This window comes from Ostrinia furnacalis, unplaced genomic scaffold (genome assembly GCF_004193835.3).
Source record: "Ostrinia furnacalis isolate ACB-3 unplaced genomic scaffold, ASM419383v2 OfSCF0786, whole genome shotgun sequence".
Classification (NCBI taxonomy): Eukaryota; Metazoa; Arthropoda; class Insecta; order Lepidoptera; family Crambidae; genus Ostrinia; species Ostrinia furnacalis.
The window spans coordinates 66,810-89,335 of record NW_021131025.1 but is presented as its reverse complement, the minus strand read 5'-3'; the positions used below and the strand labels follow the sequence as shown (position 1 = coordinate 89,335).

Sequence of the window (22,526 nt, the reverse complement as noted above, 5' to 3'; positions counted from 1 at the left end):
ATATTTGTTGAAATTATGGTATTTTGTATATTATGAAAGGTGATATTTATGGCATTGGTTTAGATGCCAATAAATGTTATGCCTAGAAATCGTTATTAAAAAAACAAGAATACAAAAAAAATATATACTAAAATATTATTATAATAAAAGTGGTTATGGCAAAAAAAATATGCCTTATGATTTAATCTGTATGAACGTTATGCGTTATGATGAGTATGCCAAAAAACTTTATGCACTCTTAAATTATGACAATATTTTTTATGCAACCGAATATGGACCCGTTATTTTGTGATTTAATTTTAAAAAACTACTAAAGTAATTTTGAAACTGTACTAATCATTATGACCTTTTACTTTAATTTCAGGCAGGCGAAGTCGTGGCCAATAGCTGGTTAATACAATATAATATTAATTTCAAAACAGACTGAAAATTTCAATTTTTGACAGTTAATAACTAGTTTTTGACTGTAAATGACAGTCAGTCAAATTCAATCACTTTATTCATTTTCTTCAACACTAGGCCACCGACGTCCGTTCGGCACATTCGCGACACCCCCGACTTTTGCATCTCGAGCGCATCCCGAGATTTGAAGTTCGAAGGAAAGCTCGCGTTTCGTCTATTTATATGAAGTTACAATACTGTATGATATTATTACCGTGACATAGGCCTCCCCCAATGCTTTCCATGTTGATCGATTGGTAGCGGCCTGCGTCCAGCGCTTCCCTGCTACCTTTATGATGTCGTCGGTCCCCCTTGGTGACGACAGTGGAGAGATAAGGCTTGGGTATTTAAACGACAATAGTTCAACGGTTTCTGTGAGTGAATCGCATTTTGACAGCTTATTAAAGCCGTTTTCTCTTTCTCCCGCTTTGCAACGGAGTGAAGTCGATCTTATATTTCGAACTCAGAATATTTTTTGATTGATATAGTAAACTATGCACGGGACTATTCAAACTTCACTGGTTGAGTTCCATATGAGGTCAAACTGTGATTCTGGTTATATAGGACTTGGGACAATTCTTTTTTGTAACGCCATTTTCTGTGCTAAAAACTACTCATTACCGCTTTTATTGCAAACGTAAAACGTACACAAAAAAAGCAATAAATAAAATTCTATTCTAAAATTGTTGTAGGTATTTTATAAAGTACTAGCTGACCCCGCGAACTTTGTTCCGCCTTAATGGCAATAAATAAGCAGACTTTTTTTTAATTTCGAACGGGATAAAAAATTATCCTATGTCCTTCTCCTGGCTCTAAACTACCTCCCGGACAATTTTCAGCTAAATCGGTTCAGCCGTTCTTGAGTTATAAGCGAAGTAACTAACACGACTTTCTTTTATATATATAGATTAAAGTCAAGTATCAAGGTCTTATTGCCCAATGAAGTAATAAATAAATAAATGGTTGTCATACGTTTGGACAGATTATTTAATTCCCGTTAAACCTTTTAACTAATCCATTGATTCCCAAAGTGGGGGCGCGCCCCCCAGGGAGGCGTAAAGACCTATAAATGGGGGCACGGGCCATTTGTGTACTTAAGTATAAAAAACCTGCGACCGCTGAGAGAATGCATTCCAGACCGCTCGATACGACCAATAAATAATCTTGACTGGAGGAGGGGGCGGAATTTTTTGTATGGTCGAAAGGGGGCGCGTCTCAAATTAGTTTGGGAACCAATGAGCTAAGCTAAATATTTATCTTTAATGTTTCACCCACAGAACCACCTGCCGAATATAAAGGTACACGCTTACTTCGCTCCCGTCACGCCGCCCGTCGCCGGCGCCGCGCGCCCGCGGTACTGCCGCTGCTGCAATATTATATGAGCCGCGGGTGAGTGTACATATACAGCTGTTGTACAGCTAATATAGCTACTAGCTTCTACCAAGACATTGGTTCTGCCGCTGCTGCAATATTATATGAGCCGCGGGTGAGTGTACATATACAGCTGTTGTACAGCTAATATAGCTACTAGCTTCTACCAAGACATTGGTTCTGCCGCTGCTGCAATATTATATGAGCCGCGGGTGAGTGTACATATACAGCTGTTGTACAGCTAATATAGCTACTAGCTTCTACCAAGACATTGGTTCTGCCGCTGCTGCAATATTATATGAGCCGCGGGTGAGTGTACATATACAGCTGTTGTACAGCTAATATAGCTACTAGCTTCTACCAAGACATTGGTTCTGCCGCTGCTGCAATATTATATGAGCCGCGGGTGAGTGTACATATACAGCTGTTGTACAGCTAATATAGCTACTAGCTTCTACCAAGACATTGGTTCTGCCGCTGCTGCAATATTATATGAGCCGCGGGTGAGTGTACATATACAGCTGTTGTACAGCTAATATAGCTACTAGCTTCTACCAAGACATTGGTTCTGCCGCTGCTGCAATATTATATGAGCCGCGGGTGAGTGTACATATACAGCTGTTGTACAGCTAATATAGCTACTAGCTTCTACCAAGACATTGGTTCTGCCGCTGCTGCAATATTATATGAGCCGCGGGTGAGTGTACATATACAGCTGTTGTACAGCTAATATAGCTACTAGCTTCTACCAAGACATTGGTTCTGCCGCTGCTGCAATATTATATGAGCCGCGGGTGAGTGTGCGACATTTATACTGATATACAGCTGTTATGCAGATGTTATGTTGATATGCAGCGAGATCGAATCAGAAATGAAGAGATCCGTAAACGAACTAAAGTCGCTGACATAGCCCGACGGATCAACAAGCTGAAGTGACAATGGGCAGGGCACATAGTACGTAGAACTGACGGCCGATGGGGCAGCAAGGTTCTGGAATGGAGGCCGCGTACCGGAAAACGCAGCGTGGGACGTCCACCCACAAGGTGGACCGACGACATCGTAAAGGTAGCAGGGAAGCGCTGGACGCAGGCCGCTACCAATCGATCAACATGGAAAGCATTGAGGGAGGCCTATGTTCAGCGGTGGACGTCCTATGGCTGAAATGATGATGATGACAGCTGTTGTACAGCCAATATAAGACCTCTGTACACTTCACTAGCCACTAAACAGCTACTAGACAATTTAGCAGCTATGGAGATCCGATGCAGGTACTATAAGGATACTAGATACTTAGCAGCTGGTTTAGTCACTTATACAGCTAATATAAAGCCACTAGCTACTGCACGTGGCTGCTGCCGCGCGCCCGCGGTACTGCCGCTGCTGCAATATTATATGAGCCGCAGGTGAGTGTGCAACAGTTACGACAGTGTAAAACTATTGTACAGCTTTTATACAGCTGTTATATAGCCTTTGTACAGCTATTAGTCATTTTACAGCTGCGTCTGAGCAGCTGTAAACTGTATAGTTACTAAAAAGCTACTATACAAAAATAGCTGGTATAAAGCCTTTGTGCGGTTACTAGCCAACGTCAGTTATCAAATAACTGTGGATTCAACTGTAAATAAATACTACAATGCTACGGTGTTCAGCTGTTATGAAGTAACTGTATGGCTACGAAAAAGCCACTGCAGTTACTATAAAGGCATTCATTTGTGCAACAAAAGCTGTTTAATGGGTTAAAACGTAACAGTTTTTTAAGTTTTATTTTATTAGTGTTAATAATAATTTTCACTATTTAAGCTTTCATATAAGAAACTATAGCTAAACCATTCATTTTTCATCAGGTCCATCGCAAATCACAGTGTGTTGATCGGCGAGCGCCGTCGGATTGCATCACCGGCCATTTGTGGCCGCAAGATATTGATAAACCCTGTCGTGTTGCAGTGATATAAAAGTGAAATGAAGTGACAAAGTGTTGAGAGCTTAGTGACTGTGCGCTTTATAAGAGCTATTTAAGTTGCTGCTATAGAACTGTGGATTATTTTGCGTAAAGACGATTTTTTCCCAGTTAAAAAAAGGAATATGCAAATGAAACGAAATGTTTTTCCGTTAGTGTCGAGTAGTATTTCAACGAAATAAAATTCAAAATTGAAATAACTTATAAAATTATAAGTTTTGAACGAAATTGTGGTTAATGATTTTAGAATAGTTTTTAAACGTATTACAAACTACAATTAAAATTGGATTTCGTTCAAAATCAGGTTTAACGTATAGTATGGAATGGGATCATAGTATGTTGGCAACGTACCTATTGGAAAAATATAACGTCCATCCATACATGAAAAAGTCAAGTTCTTTAAAATTGTGCAACACTTTTAAAGCGTAAAAAAAGCATTTTTAAAATAGTCATTATTTTAAGTTAACGCGTTTAGGGTTTATCGATGTGGTGGGAACATTGGGAACATACGAATTTTCGAACGACAGGGCTTCTGTGTTGCCCTCTTTAGGGTAGCCATATTGGTTACGTTTATGTCAATATTTGACAGTGATTTGGCCAAAAATTTGGTGATTGGTCTAATAAATCAATGTTTTAAAACCACATGCAACTAATTTACGTAGCTATGACGTAAGTGTCTTAAAATTAAGAAGGGATAGGCAATTTTGCTATTACAAACTAATGTTTGCAGTTGGCCAGTATGGGAGGACGTGTCTTCCAACTACAAAGTTATGTTTGTTTTTGAATTTGGCTAAACCAATGTTCATTTGGTTTCAAAAACTGATATTTTAGGTAAATAATGGAAGAAAAAGAGTACGAATCCCTCAGTATGCAAGTCCGAATAACTTTTGACCGGGTAAAGTTGTCTGTGGTTTAAACAAATGACCAATGGCCATATTGGCTGAGTCTTTGTCTATGCCTATAATAGATGTAGTTGACAACCATATGGTCACCTTTCAAGTAAATGTGGTAGACATTTGAGTGGGCGACTTTTTCTTCTTCCAACGTTTATGGTTGAATCTATAGAAATATTGTGGGAGGCTACTGTGATATTGGGCTACCATCACATAAAAATTATGGAGGTATGTACAGGGATGTTGTATTGTAGAACTTAAGGGGGTAGTTGTAAATATAAAATTATGAGGGTACTTTGACAAAATGTATTTCGTTGATGCTTGGAGAAAGAGAAGTAAAATTAACTAAAATATAAAAAGGCTACTTGTCAAACAAAAAATGCATTTAATGTACTTTAGTAAGAAAGTGAAACGAAGAAAACTGGAAAAACGAAAAGAAAACAAAGACTTTGGTAGGATAATATTTTTTGTGTTAAAATTCTAAGCAAATCTCTTGATCGATTTTATTTCTTTGAAGCTAAAACCAAAAAAAAAGGTTTCTATGAAGAGAAAAATGTGGGAGTTAAACAGAAGATAAAAATCTTGGCAAAAACTAAACTTATACTATAGCGCCATCTATGAAAAGAATCTGGATTTAGTTGCCCACTCAAATGTTTGACATCTGTCATAGATTTAAGAGCCTGTACATACGTCAGCCTTACTAATCAATAAATATAAATAAATAAATAATAAAAATAGAAAAAAATGTTGATCGTAAAGAACGAAGTACTTGGGAGTCTTACAAAGAGGTTTTTTGTATGTTTTTTTGGACAGCACAGCAAAGTGTAAAGTTTTGATGAAAAATGACATCTATTACAATTAAATAAGATGCTACAATGTTAAGTTTATGTGCTATCGTATGTACAGTCAGCGTCGAATAGTTCGTGACACCCAAAGTGGCCATAAAGCTGACAACACAACCTTATTCCAATGAGGGCTATCGTTTTTATACTTAACAGTTGGCACCCCTGGCGATTGACAGGACCTTACTCTACAGGAGCGCCATCTTGATGAGTGCAAATGCGATAGTCTTCCTACCACTTTCGCGCTCACAGTCGGCGCCACTGTGTCTTCGCTACTAGCAAGTGACAGGACCTTACTCTACAGTGGCGCAAACTGGTGAGCGCTAAAACGATAGCCCTCATTGGAACAAAGACGTGTTGCGATCTTTTTGGCCACTTTAGGTGTCACGGACTATTTGACGCTGACTGGTAAGAATATACATGGGCTTTCAAAAGTCTTAAAAATGTTGATAGTGAATTTTTTAAAAGCCGGTGTGTACTCTTTAAAGGTTTAGTCTGTTGACTTATCATTTTGTATTTAATACGTATGGTGATAAAGGTGGTTATTGTTTGAAAGCCGCTTAGTTATGTCTAGGGGACGTAAAATGCAAAAGATTGTGATTATGATCAAAGAACGTTTCCAAAATAATTGATCAGTGTGTTATCTGTTTCTTCTGTTGTCATTATTTTTAAAAGTACACAGATTTTTTAAGAACTGTGTACTTTTTTAAAGTTTTAACACCTCATTTATTATGTTGCTTAGAGCAAGCAAATGGTTGATAAAGGGGATACACTCAAAAAAGGATAAAGTACACAAATATGTAACAAAAATACACAACATAAAAAATTGACATGAGATACTTTGTTGTCAACCAGTAATTGTCATTTAACCAAAATGATGAAAATAAAAAAAAGCGTTAAGTGAAACAGTTTTACTTTTTTCTGTGTTTTATGTATTGTGAATTGAAAAAAATTGCTAAGAAATGTAATTTAAAAAAATGTGTTTTATTATTGCAAGCAAATTATAATTCAAGTTTTCATTTTTAAAATTGACTTGTACCTATATTGTAAGAAACATTTTTTTGTGAATAAATAATTGTAAAAATTGACGTTTGCGTTCGATTGTAAAAGTTTATATTTGGAGTGGGAAAGGTTATGAGGCTTTAAAGGTGCGATGTGAATCCATATTAATCTAAAAAAATATGCTAGTTTTTATCTAGACAAATTGAAGTTCTCTCAATAAACTCCGTAATTGCTAAAGTGAATGTACTAATGTATTCATAAACGATTGTGTTTTGGGTAATTTCAGTTAAAGTCCCATCAAAATCGGCATTCGGTAAAAATCTGTTACATTATACATTTTGACACATTTTTTTACGCAGAAAAAAAGCAAATATTTGACTGCAATCACACTCGATGTTAAATAAGATGATGTTATATGAATGGAAAAAATCACGATTCTCATCGCACCTGATATTAGAAGGATAAGTTCGATTGAAACTTGTATATAAATATGTTATTTATGTACCTTTATTGTACGAGGAACTAAAATACGAGGCAAAAAAGTTATTTTCATATGAATGTGTGTAGAAATAGAACAGGAACCCAAGTATGTGTACCTAGATGGCTAGCAAATTTTTATTAATACTGGTGTTGTGTCATTTTGACGTTGACGTATTTTTTTACACATCTCAACTGTCAATAATGTATAATGTATCCATAGCTGGGCGTTAACTCGTTAATCCGTTAATCGTTAATTAACGAAGTTAACATTTCTATTAACGGATTAACTTTTAAGTTAACTTTAAAAAATGTTAACGGACTCGTTAACTTCCGTTAAATTATCCTAAGTCCGTTAATCGTTAATCCAGTACCTACTATTTACCAAAAAGATACAGCAGGCACGCTGAAAAACACTAGAAAAACGCGTTCTGACAAGTACGTTCAGGCTTCCAGAACCCAATCTGTAAGTTGAATCCCATATGTTTTAATACACAAAAATGCGGTTACATTGACCATTATTCCTGTACATTCTCAAGAACTTTCCATGTAAAGAAACCTAAAAAAACAGGATAGAGTAATCGATCGTGCACTGAACCAAGGTCGGGGTAATCATATTCTTATCTCGATAACTCCGAAATTCTGCGACGAGTTGCATTACCGGTCACCTCGGCACGCAGGCCACCACTAAAGGTTCACGGGGGAGGATAGAGCTCGTTTCTAAATTGCTTTGCAAGGGACGTAGGCGCACATTAGCGACGTGTCGGGGTAATCACGGTTAACGCTCGGACACAACTTCAAATAATTATTTTACAAAACCTTTTAGTGATATTTTTATACCGTATATATTTTATCAATGTCTATTTAATCAGTAATCGATTACATAAGCTTTGAAAGCGGTAATAATAACGGATTAATTTATACGAGCAAATTTGTTCTGAAATCCGGAGCGCGGACACGTCGTGGTAATCAATTTTTGACGTTCGTTCGTTCGTTTCAGCCAAATGACGTCCAACGGTCCTGCGCTGCCCGCATCCAGGCTCTTCCCGCGACCTTTACCAGATCGTCGGTCCACCTAGTAGAATTTTTGACGACTTACGATTTTTTTTTATTACTTAATTAACTATTATTAACTATCTCTGTGGTTTAACAACAAGAACCAAAGTTATACTATTAGATAATAATATTTGTTACTAAAATATTATGATATTCGGGTACTTTTTGGCCACGGACACGTGATTTCTTGGCCGGTGGAACGACCCATTACTATAAAAACTACCTACCAACGAAAATTGTTTTGAACGAGATCTAGTAAGTAGTTTTTTTTAATACCTCGTAAATCGTAAACCGCTTATTACCGCGTAATCCCAACTAATATTATCTGTCTGTCTGTCTGTCTGTCTGTCTGTCTGTCTGTCTGTCTGTCTGTCTGTTACGCTTTCCCGCTTAAACCTCGCAACCGATTTTGATGAAATTTGGCATAGAGACAGTTTGAGTCCCGGGAAAGAACATAGGATAGTTAGGGACGCGCGCGATAAAGTTTTTGTATGACAGACAAAATTCCACGCGGGCGAAGCCGCGGGCGGAAAGCTAGTCTTTCATACAAATAACTTAAATTAAAAAAAATAATAATTTCATAAATCAATGGTACGGAACCCTTTGTGCGTGAGTCCGACACGCACTTGGCCGGTTTTTTCGTTTTATTATCGTGTGTTAACGGATTAACGATTAACGTTAACTTGCGTTAAATCTTGCTAAATGTAACGTTTTAACGTTTAACGAAGTTAATTTTTTTATTAACGGTTTAACGATTAACGAAGTTAACTATTTGATTAACGGTGCCCAGCTATGAATGTATCATTAATGATACATGCAGTAATTAATGACATAACACCGTTAATTTTGGGGCTAATACAGATTGTAATTGAAAGCTTTTAGATCCGATTAAAAATTGAGGCTGTTTCAAATACTCAAAAAGTTTAATAAATTTGACAGTTTAGTTTGGAGGTGGCGCCACCTATTTGTGATACACCTCGATTTTTAATCTCTATTTCACTGTTTGACGTTAACTGTCACTTGTCGTCCATAGATTGTATTCTCAACTATAGTCTATCCAATATAGCTTGATTAGAATGACGGCTGTCAAACGAATGTGACTAGTGATGGGTATGTTTCGTACAGTTCACATAGATGTATCGATAAGTTTTCGAAAAAATTATATAAAAAAATGCACCCAATTTTTCTTCATATCTTTATTCATAAAAATGACAATTATGATTTAAATTTAAAGACAGTAAAATTTAAAATTCATCTCAAGGGTGTACAACCTAAGTCGTAGTCATTATCATTAGTGTTCTTCAGTGGTTTTTTCCTCTCGCTAGAGGGCGGTGGGCATCTCTTCTAGAGCAACGGTGCTATGAATACCCAAAAAATTACCGGTGATTGATTTCCGATGTTTGATTATTTAAGAATGAAATGTTTTTTGGTTTTTAATAGTGAACATTTAGAAGAACGTATAACTTGACTTAAATATGTTAAAAAATTAGTTAGAAAAAAAATTGTGTCGCGGGTACCGCACGGTCAGCATCGCGAGCCCGCGCCGCGCTCGGGCAGCAGAAGGGCCTGCTGCAGCTGTGGACGCGCTCGGGCTCGCTGCGCCGCGCGGCGTGCGCGCCCGAGTCGCTCTCGGCGCTCGCCGTGCGCGACGACGGCCGGTTCGTCGGCGTCGGCACCATGTTCAGCGGCTCCGTCGACATCTACGTCGCCTTCAGTCTGCAGGTGAGGCGTTGAGACGTGTTTTTGTACGTTTTTGGTTACAGATACGAACTTGATTCATTAGTCAACTGACGTATTTTTTGTACGTTTTTCAATTAGAGCGCTTTCACATTTAGGCGTCATTAGCAGCGCGACAAACGCGCGACAGACGCGCTGCGGATAATTTCATACTATGTGACAGCGGATGCCTGCCTTCACATTATAAAAACGCGCCGCTGCCGCGCTGCTGTCGTGCTTCTCAAGCCCTAATGTGAAAGCAGCCTTACTGAATTATACGAAATACCTCTCACTGATTAATCACGAAACCTCGGATACAAAAACACCTAGAAACTTCAAATTTGGTAAGTATTTAGGTTCCTTAAAGGGTGTAGACATCCGCTAAGGACGGATTTTACGAAACTCCACCCCTAAGATGGTAAAAATTACTCCACGCGTACAAGGTCACAAACGGGACGATCGCTAGTACTTTAATACAAAAGATACAAAGTAGATGGGACCAGTGTCTTGGACCTTGTTGTGCACAAACGCACATTAGGGGCCAAGTTCGAACCAAGGGGNTTCGCGGCCTTTCGCGCCGCGAGTGTAGAGCGCGCTCTAGGAGAAGGGGCTTCCTAGTTCACCAAATATAGTCCACTGTTGGACAAAGGGGACCCGTTTGCACAAAGAAGCTAGCTAGGACAAAAAGGCCTCCCCTAAGTGTCGCGGGCACCGCACGGTCAGCATCGCGAGCCCGCGCCGCGCTCGGGCAGCAGAAGGGCCTGCTGCAGCTGTGGACGCGCTCGGGCTCGCTGCGCCGCGCGGCGTGCGCGCTCGAGTCGCTCTCGGCGCTCGCCGTGCGCGACGACGGCCGGTTCGTCGGCGTCGGCACCATGTTCAGCGGCTCCGTCGACATCTACGTCGCCTTCAGTCTGCAGGTGAGGCGTTGAGACGTATTTTTGTATGTTTTTGGTTACAGGTACGAACTTGATTCACTAGTCAACTGAAGTATTTTTTGTACGTTTTTCAATTAGAGCGCTTTCACGTTTAAGCGACTTAGCAGCGCGACAAACGCGCGACAGACGCGCTGCGGATAATTTCATACTATGTGACAGCTAGGGCATGCAAACCGGTTAACCGGATAACCGAAAAACCGGATAACCGACACAATTTGGAACTCGGTTTTTGTCAGTTATAAATCCGGGTTTTTCGGTTATTTCGGTTTTTCTTCTACGATTTTAGATCTATATACAGTGTGAGTCACGTTAAAGTGTACATATGAAAATAGATGAAACTAGACCTATTTTTATCGACAAAAAAGAGGTCAAAAATTTTTTGAGATTTTTTTTCAATTTTTTATAGAATTTTTTTATTCCAATTACTTGTTGTAAAGAAAACGTAATAACTTTTAAACTAAGCGGTATATCTTGATAAAATAAAAACAGTAATAATGAAAAATAACAAGCAATACTAAAATAATACATAAAATACACAAAAAATGCCAACAAATAATAAAAAATGATACTTTTTGAAAAAAATCTGCTTAAAAATTCGTGTTTTTTTGGTTATTTGATAAATTTCTCCAAAAAATGCCCGTATAACCGGTGGTTTTTATTACTTTCTATTATTTTCTATCGTATTATCTTTGTAAAACCAAAAATCGCATGTCTCTATCCCTATCACAAATTCTATAAAAAATTAAAAAAAAATCTCAAAAATTTTTTGACCTCTTTTTTGTCGATAAAAATAGGTCTAGTTTCATTTATTTTCATATGTACACTTTAACGTGACTCACACTGTATATAAAAGAAAGTCGTGTTAGTTACTCCACTTATAACTCAAGAACGGCTGAACCGATTTAGCTGAAAATTGTCAGGGAGGTAGTTTAGAGCCAGGAGAAGGACATAGGATACTTTTTATCCCGTTCGAAATAAAAAAAAAGCCTGCTTATTTATTGCCATTAAGGCGGAACAAAGTTCGCCGGGTCAGCTAGTAATTTAATAACTCATACAAGAACATGCTTCTTTAGTCATATCAATAAAAACAATTATTGTAATGCAATGTGAATGAGTAGAGTATAGTCTATGGCTATGGTATTGAACTAGCTAAAGCTATAAGCGCGCGGGCGCAAAATGGAACGCGCTTTGTATTTGACCATTGCCGCCATTATTTTTGCTTTGCTAGTCTCTGTCAGTGTCAACTTACATATTATTTAATTAAGCATAACCACAGAATAATAATAAGTACTACGTACAGAAGTTTTACTTCGCGAAGGTATTTAAAAAAATGTATGCTCAATGTCATTAACAATATGGTGTAATTTAGCCTGTCTCAAGGAGTCAAGCACCATTTTGTTGACAAACGTCAGTGATCGGCACTGCGCCGAAGCTATAGGGCTGACTTCGGTAAAATGATGTGACGTGATGTGCCAAACTGCGGAAAATGGCGGAAGAAATACATGAATTATCATGAATAATATTAGTCTTGAGGCAACTTAAAAAAGTACATTGTGTTTTTATTATTAATTAGGCAGTTAAATACTGCACAGCATTTAGTACACCATTTTCTTTATTGTCTTCCAGCATACACAAGAATACGCGTGCGTGAGGCAATGTTCGCTCGTATGTGAGGCCTTGTCGAATAGTATCCTGTAGGTGGGCCATCGTGCGTGTTTTGTTTTCGATGTAAACTCGCGGAGATGAACAGGCCTGGCATAACTATGACCAAATGTTCTTCTTCTTTTTTGATGATGTTGGCAATACACGTCGAGGTAGACTTGATTTGTGCCATTTTCCAGTATATAAGTGATACGAGTTACAAAATGAGATCTAGTAATGATATAATGAAGGATGATAGATGATAATTTGCAGCATTTTTATTTACTTACAAACAGTCGACCCGAAAAACCCGAAAAAACCGGTTTAGTTCGGTTTTTAAAAATAAAAACCGAAACAACCGGTTTTTCCAAACCGCTCGGTTTTTGCATGCCCTAGTGACAGCGGATGCATGCCTTCACATCATAAAAACAGCACTGTCGCGCTTCTCACGCCCTAATGTGAAAGCAGCCTTACTGAATTACACGAAATACCACTCATTGATTGATCACGAAACCTCAGAAAATATAACACCTACACACTTGAAATTTGGCAGGTAGGTTCCTTATAGGGTGTAGACGTCCACTAAGAACGGATTTTACGAAACTCCACCCCTAAGGGGATGAAAAGGACTCCACGCGTAGGCGGCCGCAAGTACTTTAATAGAAAAGATACAAATTATAGTGTTTTGGACTCTGTTGGGAACAAATGCAAATTACGGGCTAGGAGAGAGCGGCTTCCGTGTTTTAACCAAAATCATCCACTATTGGACAAAGGGGTCCCCGTTTGGCACGCAAAGAAGCTAGCTAGGACAAAGGCCTCCCCTAAGAGTGTCGCGGGTACCGCACGGTCACCATCTTGAGCCCGCCGAAGCAGAAGGGCCTGCTGCAGCTGTGGACGCGCTCGGGCTCGCTGCGCCGCGCGGCGTGCGCGCCCGAGTCGCTCTCGGCGCTCGCCGTGCGCGACGACGGCCGGTTCGTCGGCGTCGGCACCATGTTCAGCGGCTCCGTCGACATCTACGTCGCCTTCAGTCTGCAGGTGAGGCGTTGAGACGTGTTTTTGTAAGTTTTTGTTTACAGGCACGAGCTTGATTCATCAGTCAATTGCGATAGGGCTGAATGCTACAAGAAGCTCCTGTGTCGCCATCTAGCGCACCACACGCGTACTCTTTCTTCTTTCTATAGCGATTTTTTCTTTACATAGGGTGAAGGCTACGCGCGCGTACGTCAGTAGTATGGAATTGGGCANCGCCGCGCTCGGGCAGCAGAAGGGCCTGCTGCAGCTGTGGACGCGCTCGGGCTCGCTGCGCCGCGCGGCGTGCGCGCCCGAGTCGCTCTCGGCGCTCGCCGTGCGCGACGACGGCCGGTTCGTCGGCGTCGGCACCATGTTCAGCGGCTCCGTCGACATCTACGTCGCCTTCAGTCTGCAGGTGAGGCGTTGAGACGTGTTTTTGTACGTTTTTGGTTACAGGCACGAACTTGATTCACTAGTCTTTTTTAAGTATTGTAAGTGTATTGTCGATGATACTGAATAAACATTTTTTCTTTCTTTCTTTCTTTCTTTCTAGTCTAGGGCTGACTGCTACAAGAAGCTACTGTGTCGCCATCTAGCGCACCACACGCACACTTTTTCTTCTTTCTATATCGAATATTTCTTTACAATGGGTGATGACTACGCGCGCGTATGTCACTCACTACTCGCTCGTGTATACTTTTTAGATTAAACCCGCCGCGCATGTTTTGTTTTCGTATAATCTGGCAGGTAGGTTCCTTATAGGGTGTAGACGTCCACTAAGAACGAATTTTACGAAACTCCAACCCTAAGGGGGCAAAAAGACGGGTGGCCGCTAGTACTTAAATACAAAAGACACAAAGTTACAAAGTAGATGCGACCAGTGTTTTGAACCTTGTTAGACACAAACGCAAATTAGGTGCTAGAGGAGGGGGTTTCCAAGTTTACTAAAGACAGTCCACTATTGGACAAAGGGGACCCGTTTGCACAAAGAAGCTAGCTAGGACAAAAGCCCCCTAAGAGTGTCGCGGGTACCGCACGGTCAGCATCGCGAGCCCGCCGCCGCGCTCGGGCAGCAGAAGGGCCTGCTGCAGCTGTGGACGCGCTCGGGCTCGCTGCGCCGCGCGGCGTGCGCGCCCGAGTCGCTCTCGGCGCTCGCCGTGCGCGACGACGGCCGGTTCGTCGGCGTCGGCACCATGTAGCACCATAACACAAGCATTAAGTTGCTTACTTTGAGGTTAGCTGGCACTTTGTGAAATTGTCCAAAGATTTATTATAATTTCTTATTATATTATTGTAATTTATATGTTAAAATATCAATTTAATTAAAACATCAGAAACGAGTGCATAAGGCACAAACAATAGTTACTTTTGTCGCAGTGTCAGCAGCGTTATTTCCGGCGCTCGTTTCGATGCGTGTGACGCAACAAGTCGACGACAGTGGCGGGGGCCGTGTTATTTCAATATAAATTTATCCATTACACATTAAATAATTAGATAACTATATTATTTACTCGAGTATGCGAAGCCAGCTTCGAATAATGGCATGGTAACAGATCAGCATGCTGAAGTGTTATCAGTAAGTTGTATTTCATGTGGGTAATGTATTAACAACGATTGTAAATTTTTTTGTGGTTCTCGTTTCCGAAAGCAGGTGCGCTGCGCGGTGCGAGGTCGAGCGCGCTATGCGTTGCGTTGCTAATGAGTAGTATGGAATTGGGCAATTCTAGATCATCTGGAGCGAGCAGCGTTAGCGACGAGCGACAGTGATCTAGAATGCCCAATTCCATACTACTTACGTCACTCACTACTCGCTCGTGAATCCTTTGTAGATTAAACCCGCCGCGTGTGTTTTGTTTTCGTATAATCTGGCAGGTAGGTTCCTTATAGGGTGTAGACGTCCACTAAGAACGAAATTTACGAAACACCAACCCTAAGGGGGCAAAAAGGCGGCCGCTAGTACTTATACTTAAATACAAAAGACACAAAGTTACAAAGTAGATGCGACCAGTATTTTTGACCCAGTTGGGCACAAACGCAAATTAGGGTCTAGGAGAGAGGGGCTTCTAAGTTCCAACCAAAGACGTCCACTGTTGGACAAAGGGGACCCGTTTGGCACGCAAATTAGGAGCTAGGAGAAAGGAGGCTTGCACCCAAAAGAGTGACTTTTGTTCACCGCTGGACAAAGGCCTTCTCTAAGAGTGTCGCGGGTACCGCACGGTCAGCATCGCGAGCCCGCGCCGCGCTCGGGCAAGCAGAAGGGCCTGCTGCAGCTGTGGACGCGCTCGGGCTCGCTGCGCCGCGCGGCGTTCGCGCCCGAGTCGCTCTCGGCGCTCGCCGTGCGCGACGACGGCCGGTTCGTCGGCGTCGGCACCATGTTCAGCGGCTCCGTCGACATCTACGTCGCCTTCAGTCTGCAGGTGAGTTGTTGAGACGTGTTTTTGTACGTTTTTGTTTACAGGCACGAACTTGATTCACTAGTTTAGGGCTGACTGCTACAAGGAGATACTGTGTCGCTATCTAGCGCACCACACGCATACTTTTTCTTCTTTCTATAGCGAAAATTTCTTTACATAGGGTGAAGGCTACGCGCGCGTACGTCGCTCGTGAATCCTTTGTAGATTAAACCCGCCGCGCGTGTTTTGTTTTCGTATAATCTGGCAGGTAGGTTCCTTATAGGGTGTAGGGATTCGTTAAGAACGGATTTCGGACGAAACTCCATCCCTTAAGGGGGTAAAAAGGACTCCGCGCGTACAAAGTCACAGACGGCCGCTAGTACTTAAATAAAAAAGAAACAAAGTTACAATGTACATGGGACCAATGTTATGGACCGTGTTAGGCACAAACGCACATTAGGGGCCAAGTTCCAACCAAAGACGTCCACTGTTGGACAAAGGGGTCCCCGTTTGGCACGCAAAGAAGCTAGCTAGGACAAAAGCCCCCTAAGAGTGTCGCGGGTACCGCACGGTCACCACTGCAAGCCCGTTGACNCCCTGTCCTATCTGATCTGCTGTCCATTAGTAAGTCCCCTGGCCAGCCGCATGGTCCCCTGGCCAGCCGCAGCGAGGCCGCGCTGCTGTCCATCAGCGTCGACAACTGCCTCTGCGTCCACAGCCTGCCGCCGCGCAGTAAGTTCCCTGTCNAAGAAGCTCCTGTGTCGCTATCTAGCGCACCACACGCATACTTTTTCTTCTTTCTATAGCGAATATTTCTTTACAATGGGTGAAGATTACGCGCGCGTACGTCACTCACTACTCGCTCGTGAATCCTTTGTAGATTAAACCGGCCGCGCGTGTTTTGTTTTCGTATAATCTGGCAGGTAGGTTCCTTATAGGGTGTAGAGATTTGTTAAGAACGGATTTCGGACGAAACTCCAGTCTACAGGTAACATTAGTATAGATCGTTTCATCCACGAAGACGCGCCCCACCATTCTTCCGCTAATGTTTGAATGTTATCGGTACACGTTAACTATAGGTACATGAGTGCTCACGCACACACAATAATGACGCTCGGATTGCTCGGATCAAAACCTGCTAGGAGAGAGGCTTTCAATCAAAAGAATGGCTTTTGTCCACTCCTGCACAAAGGTGTTCCCTAAGGATTTCCACATTTTCCACATTGACCCGTCCTGCGCTGCACGTATCGACGTATCCAGGTGTTACCCGCGATCTTCAATAAATCGTTGATTCACCTAAAGTACGGCCAACGAGAAGCGTCATGGGTGAACCCGTCTGACTTTGACATATTTTGGCGGGAGAACGAGACCTTACGACAAATACACAAGATGGGAAGAGACAGAATATATTGTCAATTCGACAGTCGTATCGACCTTTTGTATCGCTGCTAGTTGGCCCTACCTACTTTATGAGCTGTTAAAAACGTCATTCTCATTTATTTTGTATGGTAAAGGCTTGCGGAAATTCCTATACCAAGTCGTGATCAAATTATGTACCTAATTAATTAATTAAGCAAGAGACTGTACAATAGAGTTATACATTCGAAATGTATAAAAAGCGTATTAGCTCGGGGTCAAGGCAAGGCCGCGGGAATCGCCTCTATAAGGAAAGTCGATGCGAAGTTGCAAAGTCGTCTAACTTGTAAACACTGACCTTTGGAACGAGGCACCGATATGATTAATTTGTTTATAACTTTTTACTTGTGAAATGCGTTCTATTACGAGACTGTATGAAATCATATTTTTTAAGTAGACGTTTTTACTGCTTACATACAAATTTATTAATTTGTGTCTTATCTCCTATGACAGAACAATTTTTTTGAACTAAGTAATAATGCAATAATGCAGTAATTAATTAGTTTGTTGTTCGTTACACATCGTGATGTGTGTGAAAACACGTGTGTTTTCATCGAGTTTTGCTACTTATTTTCTCTTTCGAAAAACAAGCTATCGCTATATGAACAGGTTCCTTTCTAGTAACTTAATTATAAAGCATGAGTCACAGATGACGTTGATATTCATTACGTTTGGCGTAGGCGTACGTACGTCTGCTTGCAACTATTTAGAGTAGGCGCACACCGTTGATTTTTAGTTGGCCGATAGTTTAGTCGGGCAGTTGATCAGTATGGGCATGTATGGGAGTGCGCACACTACGCCGATTCGATTTGGCCGATTCTTCATACAAAATAAAATCGGGCCCAACTATCGGCCAACTAAAAATCAACGGTGTGCGCCTACTCTTAGCTAACAATGTAACTCTGTCAACGACGAAGCGGTAGCGTACATGCATACCTACTTACAATTTTTTACAGATACTTTATAATTTTTAAGATTTATTTTGCCCCTGCATACAAGGCACCCACTGAAAACCTGCGCCTTGGCAGTAACATGTCAAGACGATAAGTGGGTGACCTCTTTGACACACCACACACTTTGGTACACCAAGCGTATAAAGACGCGCAATCGTTTAGTACACTACGTCGCCGTGGAAAGTGACGACAACTGTGACTATGTCGGCCGTTTGGTTTAGTTAGTGGTTCGGAAACGGACTACTATGCCGAGAGGTCCCGGGTTTGATTCCCGGCCGGGCAGAAGTTGAAATGATGAATTTTAATTTCTGTGATGGGTCTGGGTGTTACTATGTATAATACTAGCGGCCGCCCGCGACTTCGTACGCGTGGATCCCGTTTTACCCCCTTCATCTATCTTACGCGGTTTAGATTTTTTCATACAAATGTTTTTTCCCGCTAACTCCCGTTCCCGTGGGAATTTCGGGAATTCCTTTCTTAGTGCACCTCTACGGTACCTAAGCTACGTCCATTCCAAATTTCAAGTGCCTACGTTTAGCCGTTTAGGCTGTGCGTTGATCTGTCACTAAGTCAGTTTCTCCTTTTATATATTAGCTTAGATGTATGTATTTACAAAAAAAAAGTATTTAAGTATGTTTATAATAACCGTTGTCTAGTACCCATAGTACAAGCTTTGCTTAGTTTGGGACTAGAAGCGTAGTGTAAAATGTCCATGGCTATTTATTTATTTATATCTGTGTCTGTTGTCCACAGCGAGTGCTGCACGTGAAGAATGCGCACATGATGTTCGTCACAGGACTGGAGTTCCTGCCGGTGCGCGGATACGGGCCGCCGGTCGCCAGCCGCAGCGAGGCCGCGCTGCTGTCTATTAGTGTGGACAACTGTCTTTGTGTCCACAGCCTGCCGCCGCGCAGTAAGTCCCCTGTCCTATCTGATCTGCTGTCCATTAGTAAGTCCCCTGGCCAGCCGCATGGTCCCCTGGCCAGCCGCAGCGAGGCCGCGCTGCTGTCCATCAGCGTCGACAACTGCCTCTGCGTCCACAGCCTGCCGCCGCGCAGTAAGTTCCCTGTCACAGACACGCAACCCCCTTGGCTAGCCTTAAGCGGATCTGCTGTCCATTAGTAAGTCGCCTGGCCAGCCGCATGGTCCCCTGGCCAGCCGCAGCGAGGCCGCGCTGCTGTCCATTAGCGTCGACAACTGTCTTTGTGTCCACAGTCTGCCGCCGCGTAGTAAGTCCCCTGTCACAGATACGTGACCCCCTTGACCAGCCTAAGGTGGATCTGCTGTCCATTAGCAAGTCCCCTGGCCAGCCGTATGGTCCCCTGGTCAGCCGCAGCGAAGCAGCCCTGCTGTCCATCACTGTGGACAACTGTCTTTGTGTCCACAGTCTGCCGCCGCTCAGTAAGTCCCCGTCACAGCGCCACTTGTCACAGTACATGCAGCCACTACAAGACCCTCGTGGTTAGCCTCACTTTATTTCTCGGGGGCAGTTGTTCGTTTCAGCCGAATGACGTCTAAAGCCCGGTCTGTGACCACGTAGAATTTTGCTGCGAACTCACTGCGGGCGCCTGTCGCACAGTCGCGACAGCAATATAATTACGCGCGAGCGATAAGGATGGGTAGCTTGGGGTCATTGGACAAAATTCTACGTGCTCGCAGACCAGACTATACTGCTGAACAAAGGCCTCCCCCAAGGACTTCCAGAACGACTGGTCCTGCGCTGCCCGCATCCAGGTACTTCCTGCGACCTTTACCAGATCGTCGGTCCACTTAGTAGGAGGCCTGCCCACAGTACGCCTTCCGGGCCGAACATTTCTTCCCCAACGGCCATCAGCTCTGCAAGTTATTCGCCCCGCCAACTGCTGCACTCCTTCTGATTAAATCGCCTCGGGGGCAGAATGTCATTGAACTTTAAAGGCCCTCGCCCAGTATCTGTTTTTATATGTCTCATGTTAATCTTCAAAAATTCGTGCTCATGCACGTAAGCAGACATGACAGTCCGTTCTTAATTTTTTTATTAGATTTTAAACTTTCGCGTTCCATTTCAATTAAAGTAGTAAGACACGGGTTTTAAAGCAACGTTTATAAAGCCGCGAGTACATAATGTAACTCATTTATAAACGTCGCGTTAAGACCCGTGTCTTACTATCTTAATTTTTTTGTCATGAACCTGTATTAACTTTGGATTTTTCCCTTCCACAGAAACCATACCGGCGTGGGTGGCGATCATCCTGATAATATTCGTGCTATTTTGTACATTCACGCTATGCTCGTACCTAGGCATTTAGCCTGTAAATATTATTGAATTAATTATATTGTTATTGTCTGCGAAGATTGTTTCCTGAGAAATGCAAGGACGGGTCGCCTTGAGAGCAGCAATTGTGTAAACATTACGCGGTTGACGTCGAATTTAGCTAGCTTTGTCATTGTCACGTGAAATTATAATATACTTACGAGCAAATGGAATCACCCCTTATGTTTTGGTCGAGCGATTTAAGAACTGAATGACTATGATATAAGATTTTAAATAAGATTATAAGATTTAAGTCTGCTTGTGACCACGGCTGCAGCATCGCAGCCGAAACTCAAGCCGTGAGTACATAATGTAACTCATTAATAAACGTCGCGTTAAGACCCGTGTCTTACTATTTTAATTGAATGACTATGTATGTATTTATGGTATCAATTTAAAATGGCACCATTTTTATTTATCTTTTAGTTGTCATTTAGTTCTTATGATCGCTCGAAACAAATAGGGTGATTCTGATTCCATACTTTTGCTCGCCAGTGCAGATTTATGGCGTACCGACAGTAAAAAAATCAATATCTCATAATCTGACATGTGAGTTTAACGACACAAATAAACAACATGAAATCTATGTTACCTTTATGCCAGTTAGGAATATTTAGAGGACTTTAATGGTCTTGATTTTAAGATGTTAACCAACGGTTCAAAAAGCATCCATCCATAGATAGATGAGTCGTAATCCGAAACGACGCTTAAAACTTCTTTCAAACTCAAGTACAGATTCAAATCTGTTGGTTAAATAATGTATCTTAAAATCTTGCCCATTTCTAGATTAAAATCCCAAACCCGTGCTTAGGTGCTGATGTTGAAAGCCTGCGAGTTAGTTAACTATAGTCTGGTCTGTGAGCATGTAGAATTTTGTCCAATGACCCTAAGCTACCCATCCTTATCGCTCGCGCGTAATTTTATTGGTGTCGCGACTGTGCGACGGGCACCCGCAGTGAGTGTGCGAGCGCGACAGCAACATAATTACGCGCGAGCGACAAGGATGGGTAGCTTGGGGTCATTGGACAAAATTCTACGTGCTCACAGACCGGGCTTTATCTTTGTTGATTCTCACCTTGGGTTGCAACATCTTAAATTAACTATAACAAACGTTAAATGTCTGTTAAACTCCATACAAAAACACCGGTTATAGTTACGGTTGCGATTAAGGTGGTGCAACTTTTAGGCTTCATATTTAAAGGTTAGTACTTCAAAACTCGTGATTGTAAGATGATGTAACTTTGCCACAACAAAAGTACTGATTTGCCAACTTTGTAGGACAAAAGATGCCTTTGCTAAAAACTAGCGATAGATTTATAATCAAAGAAAATGTGTTATAGTTGTAAAATTATGAAAATATATGTATAAAGGTATTTATTTTGCTCAATACATGAAGTCTTTAACTTATTCGGAATGTTATAAAATGATGACAATTAAGAATATTGCTTGATTTATTATTTTATAATTGTACAGCAATATTTAAAATTTAGCAATAAGTTGTTTCTGGAATGTATATTATGCTCGAAGTGGTATTTATTTATTATAATTCTGAATAGCATTTATATTCACGTCGATAAAATTCTTCACTTTGAAATTAATAAATTATTATCTATCTCTATACTTTTTGTTAGGAGTGAAAGGGATAGCATAAATGGCCGTATAGAATAAAGCCCAATATATTTTATCAAAGCAAATACAAAGAGTTGCATACAATATAATGTTTAACCTTATGTTGTGTAGGAAAGAAATGCTGCCAAACGTGTCGCTAGGCATATTTTGAAGGGCTATTCCACATTGATCATCTAGATTTGATCACCCAGATGATCAAAGTGGACTCCAGGCGACACTTTGGTGTCCTTTGATCACACATGGATAAGATCAAAGTGGACTTCTTATCCATGAATGATCAAAGGACACCAAAGTCTTACTTGGAGTCACTACCTAGGTGATCAATCAAGTGAAATAGACCATTTTAAACTCTTATGCCCGTTTTCACTATCAATCCCTAATTTTTAAGTGACCCCTATGACAGCAAATTTCTTGTAATTTGTTACCATAGGGGTCACTTAAAAATTAGGGATTGATGGTGAAAACGGGCATTACTATTTCAAGAAGCTCAACATTATGGC

General features: G+C 41.4%; 2 protein-coding genes and 1 long non-coding RNA gene across 3 annotated transcripts; all 3 read left to right on the top strand.

Moving 5' to 3' along the window:
• The first annotated feature begins 1,723 nt into the window (after nt 1-1,723).
• On the top strand, nt 1,724-5,086 carry LOC114350121 (uncharacterized). Its single transcript, XR_003655677.1, has 2 exons — nt 1,724-1,830; nt 3,657-5,086. It is a non-coding gene; the product is annotated as an uncharacterized LOC114350121 (long non-coding RNA).
• Nucleotides 5,087-5,947: 861 nt separating this feature from the next.
• LOC114350132 (uncharacterized) lies at nt 5,948-13,378 on the top strand. The gene is made up of 4 exons (XM_028300788.1): nt 5,948-5,975; nt 9,568-9,761; nt 10,424-10,672; nt 13,160-13,378. Exons 1-4 carry the CDS (start codon nt 5,948-5,950, stop codon nt 13,376-13,378), a joined length of 690 nt encoding a protein of 229 aa, XP_028156589.1.
• Nucleotides 13,379-13,562: 184 nt separating this feature from the next.
• On the top strand, nt 13,563-20,687 carry LOC114350125 (prolactin regulatory element-binding protein-like). The gene is made up of 5 exons (XM_028300780.1): nt 13,563-13,757; nt 14,386-14,516; nt 15,540-15,759; nt 18,858-19,017; nt 20,307-20,687. The coding sequence occupies exons 1-5, from the start codon at nt 13,563-13,565 to the stop codon at nt 20,390-20,392; spliced, it is 792 nt and encodes a 263-aa protein (XP_028156581.1). The 3' UTR covers nt 20,393-20,687.
• The last annotated feature ends 1,839 nt before the right edge of the window (nt 20,688-22,526 follow it).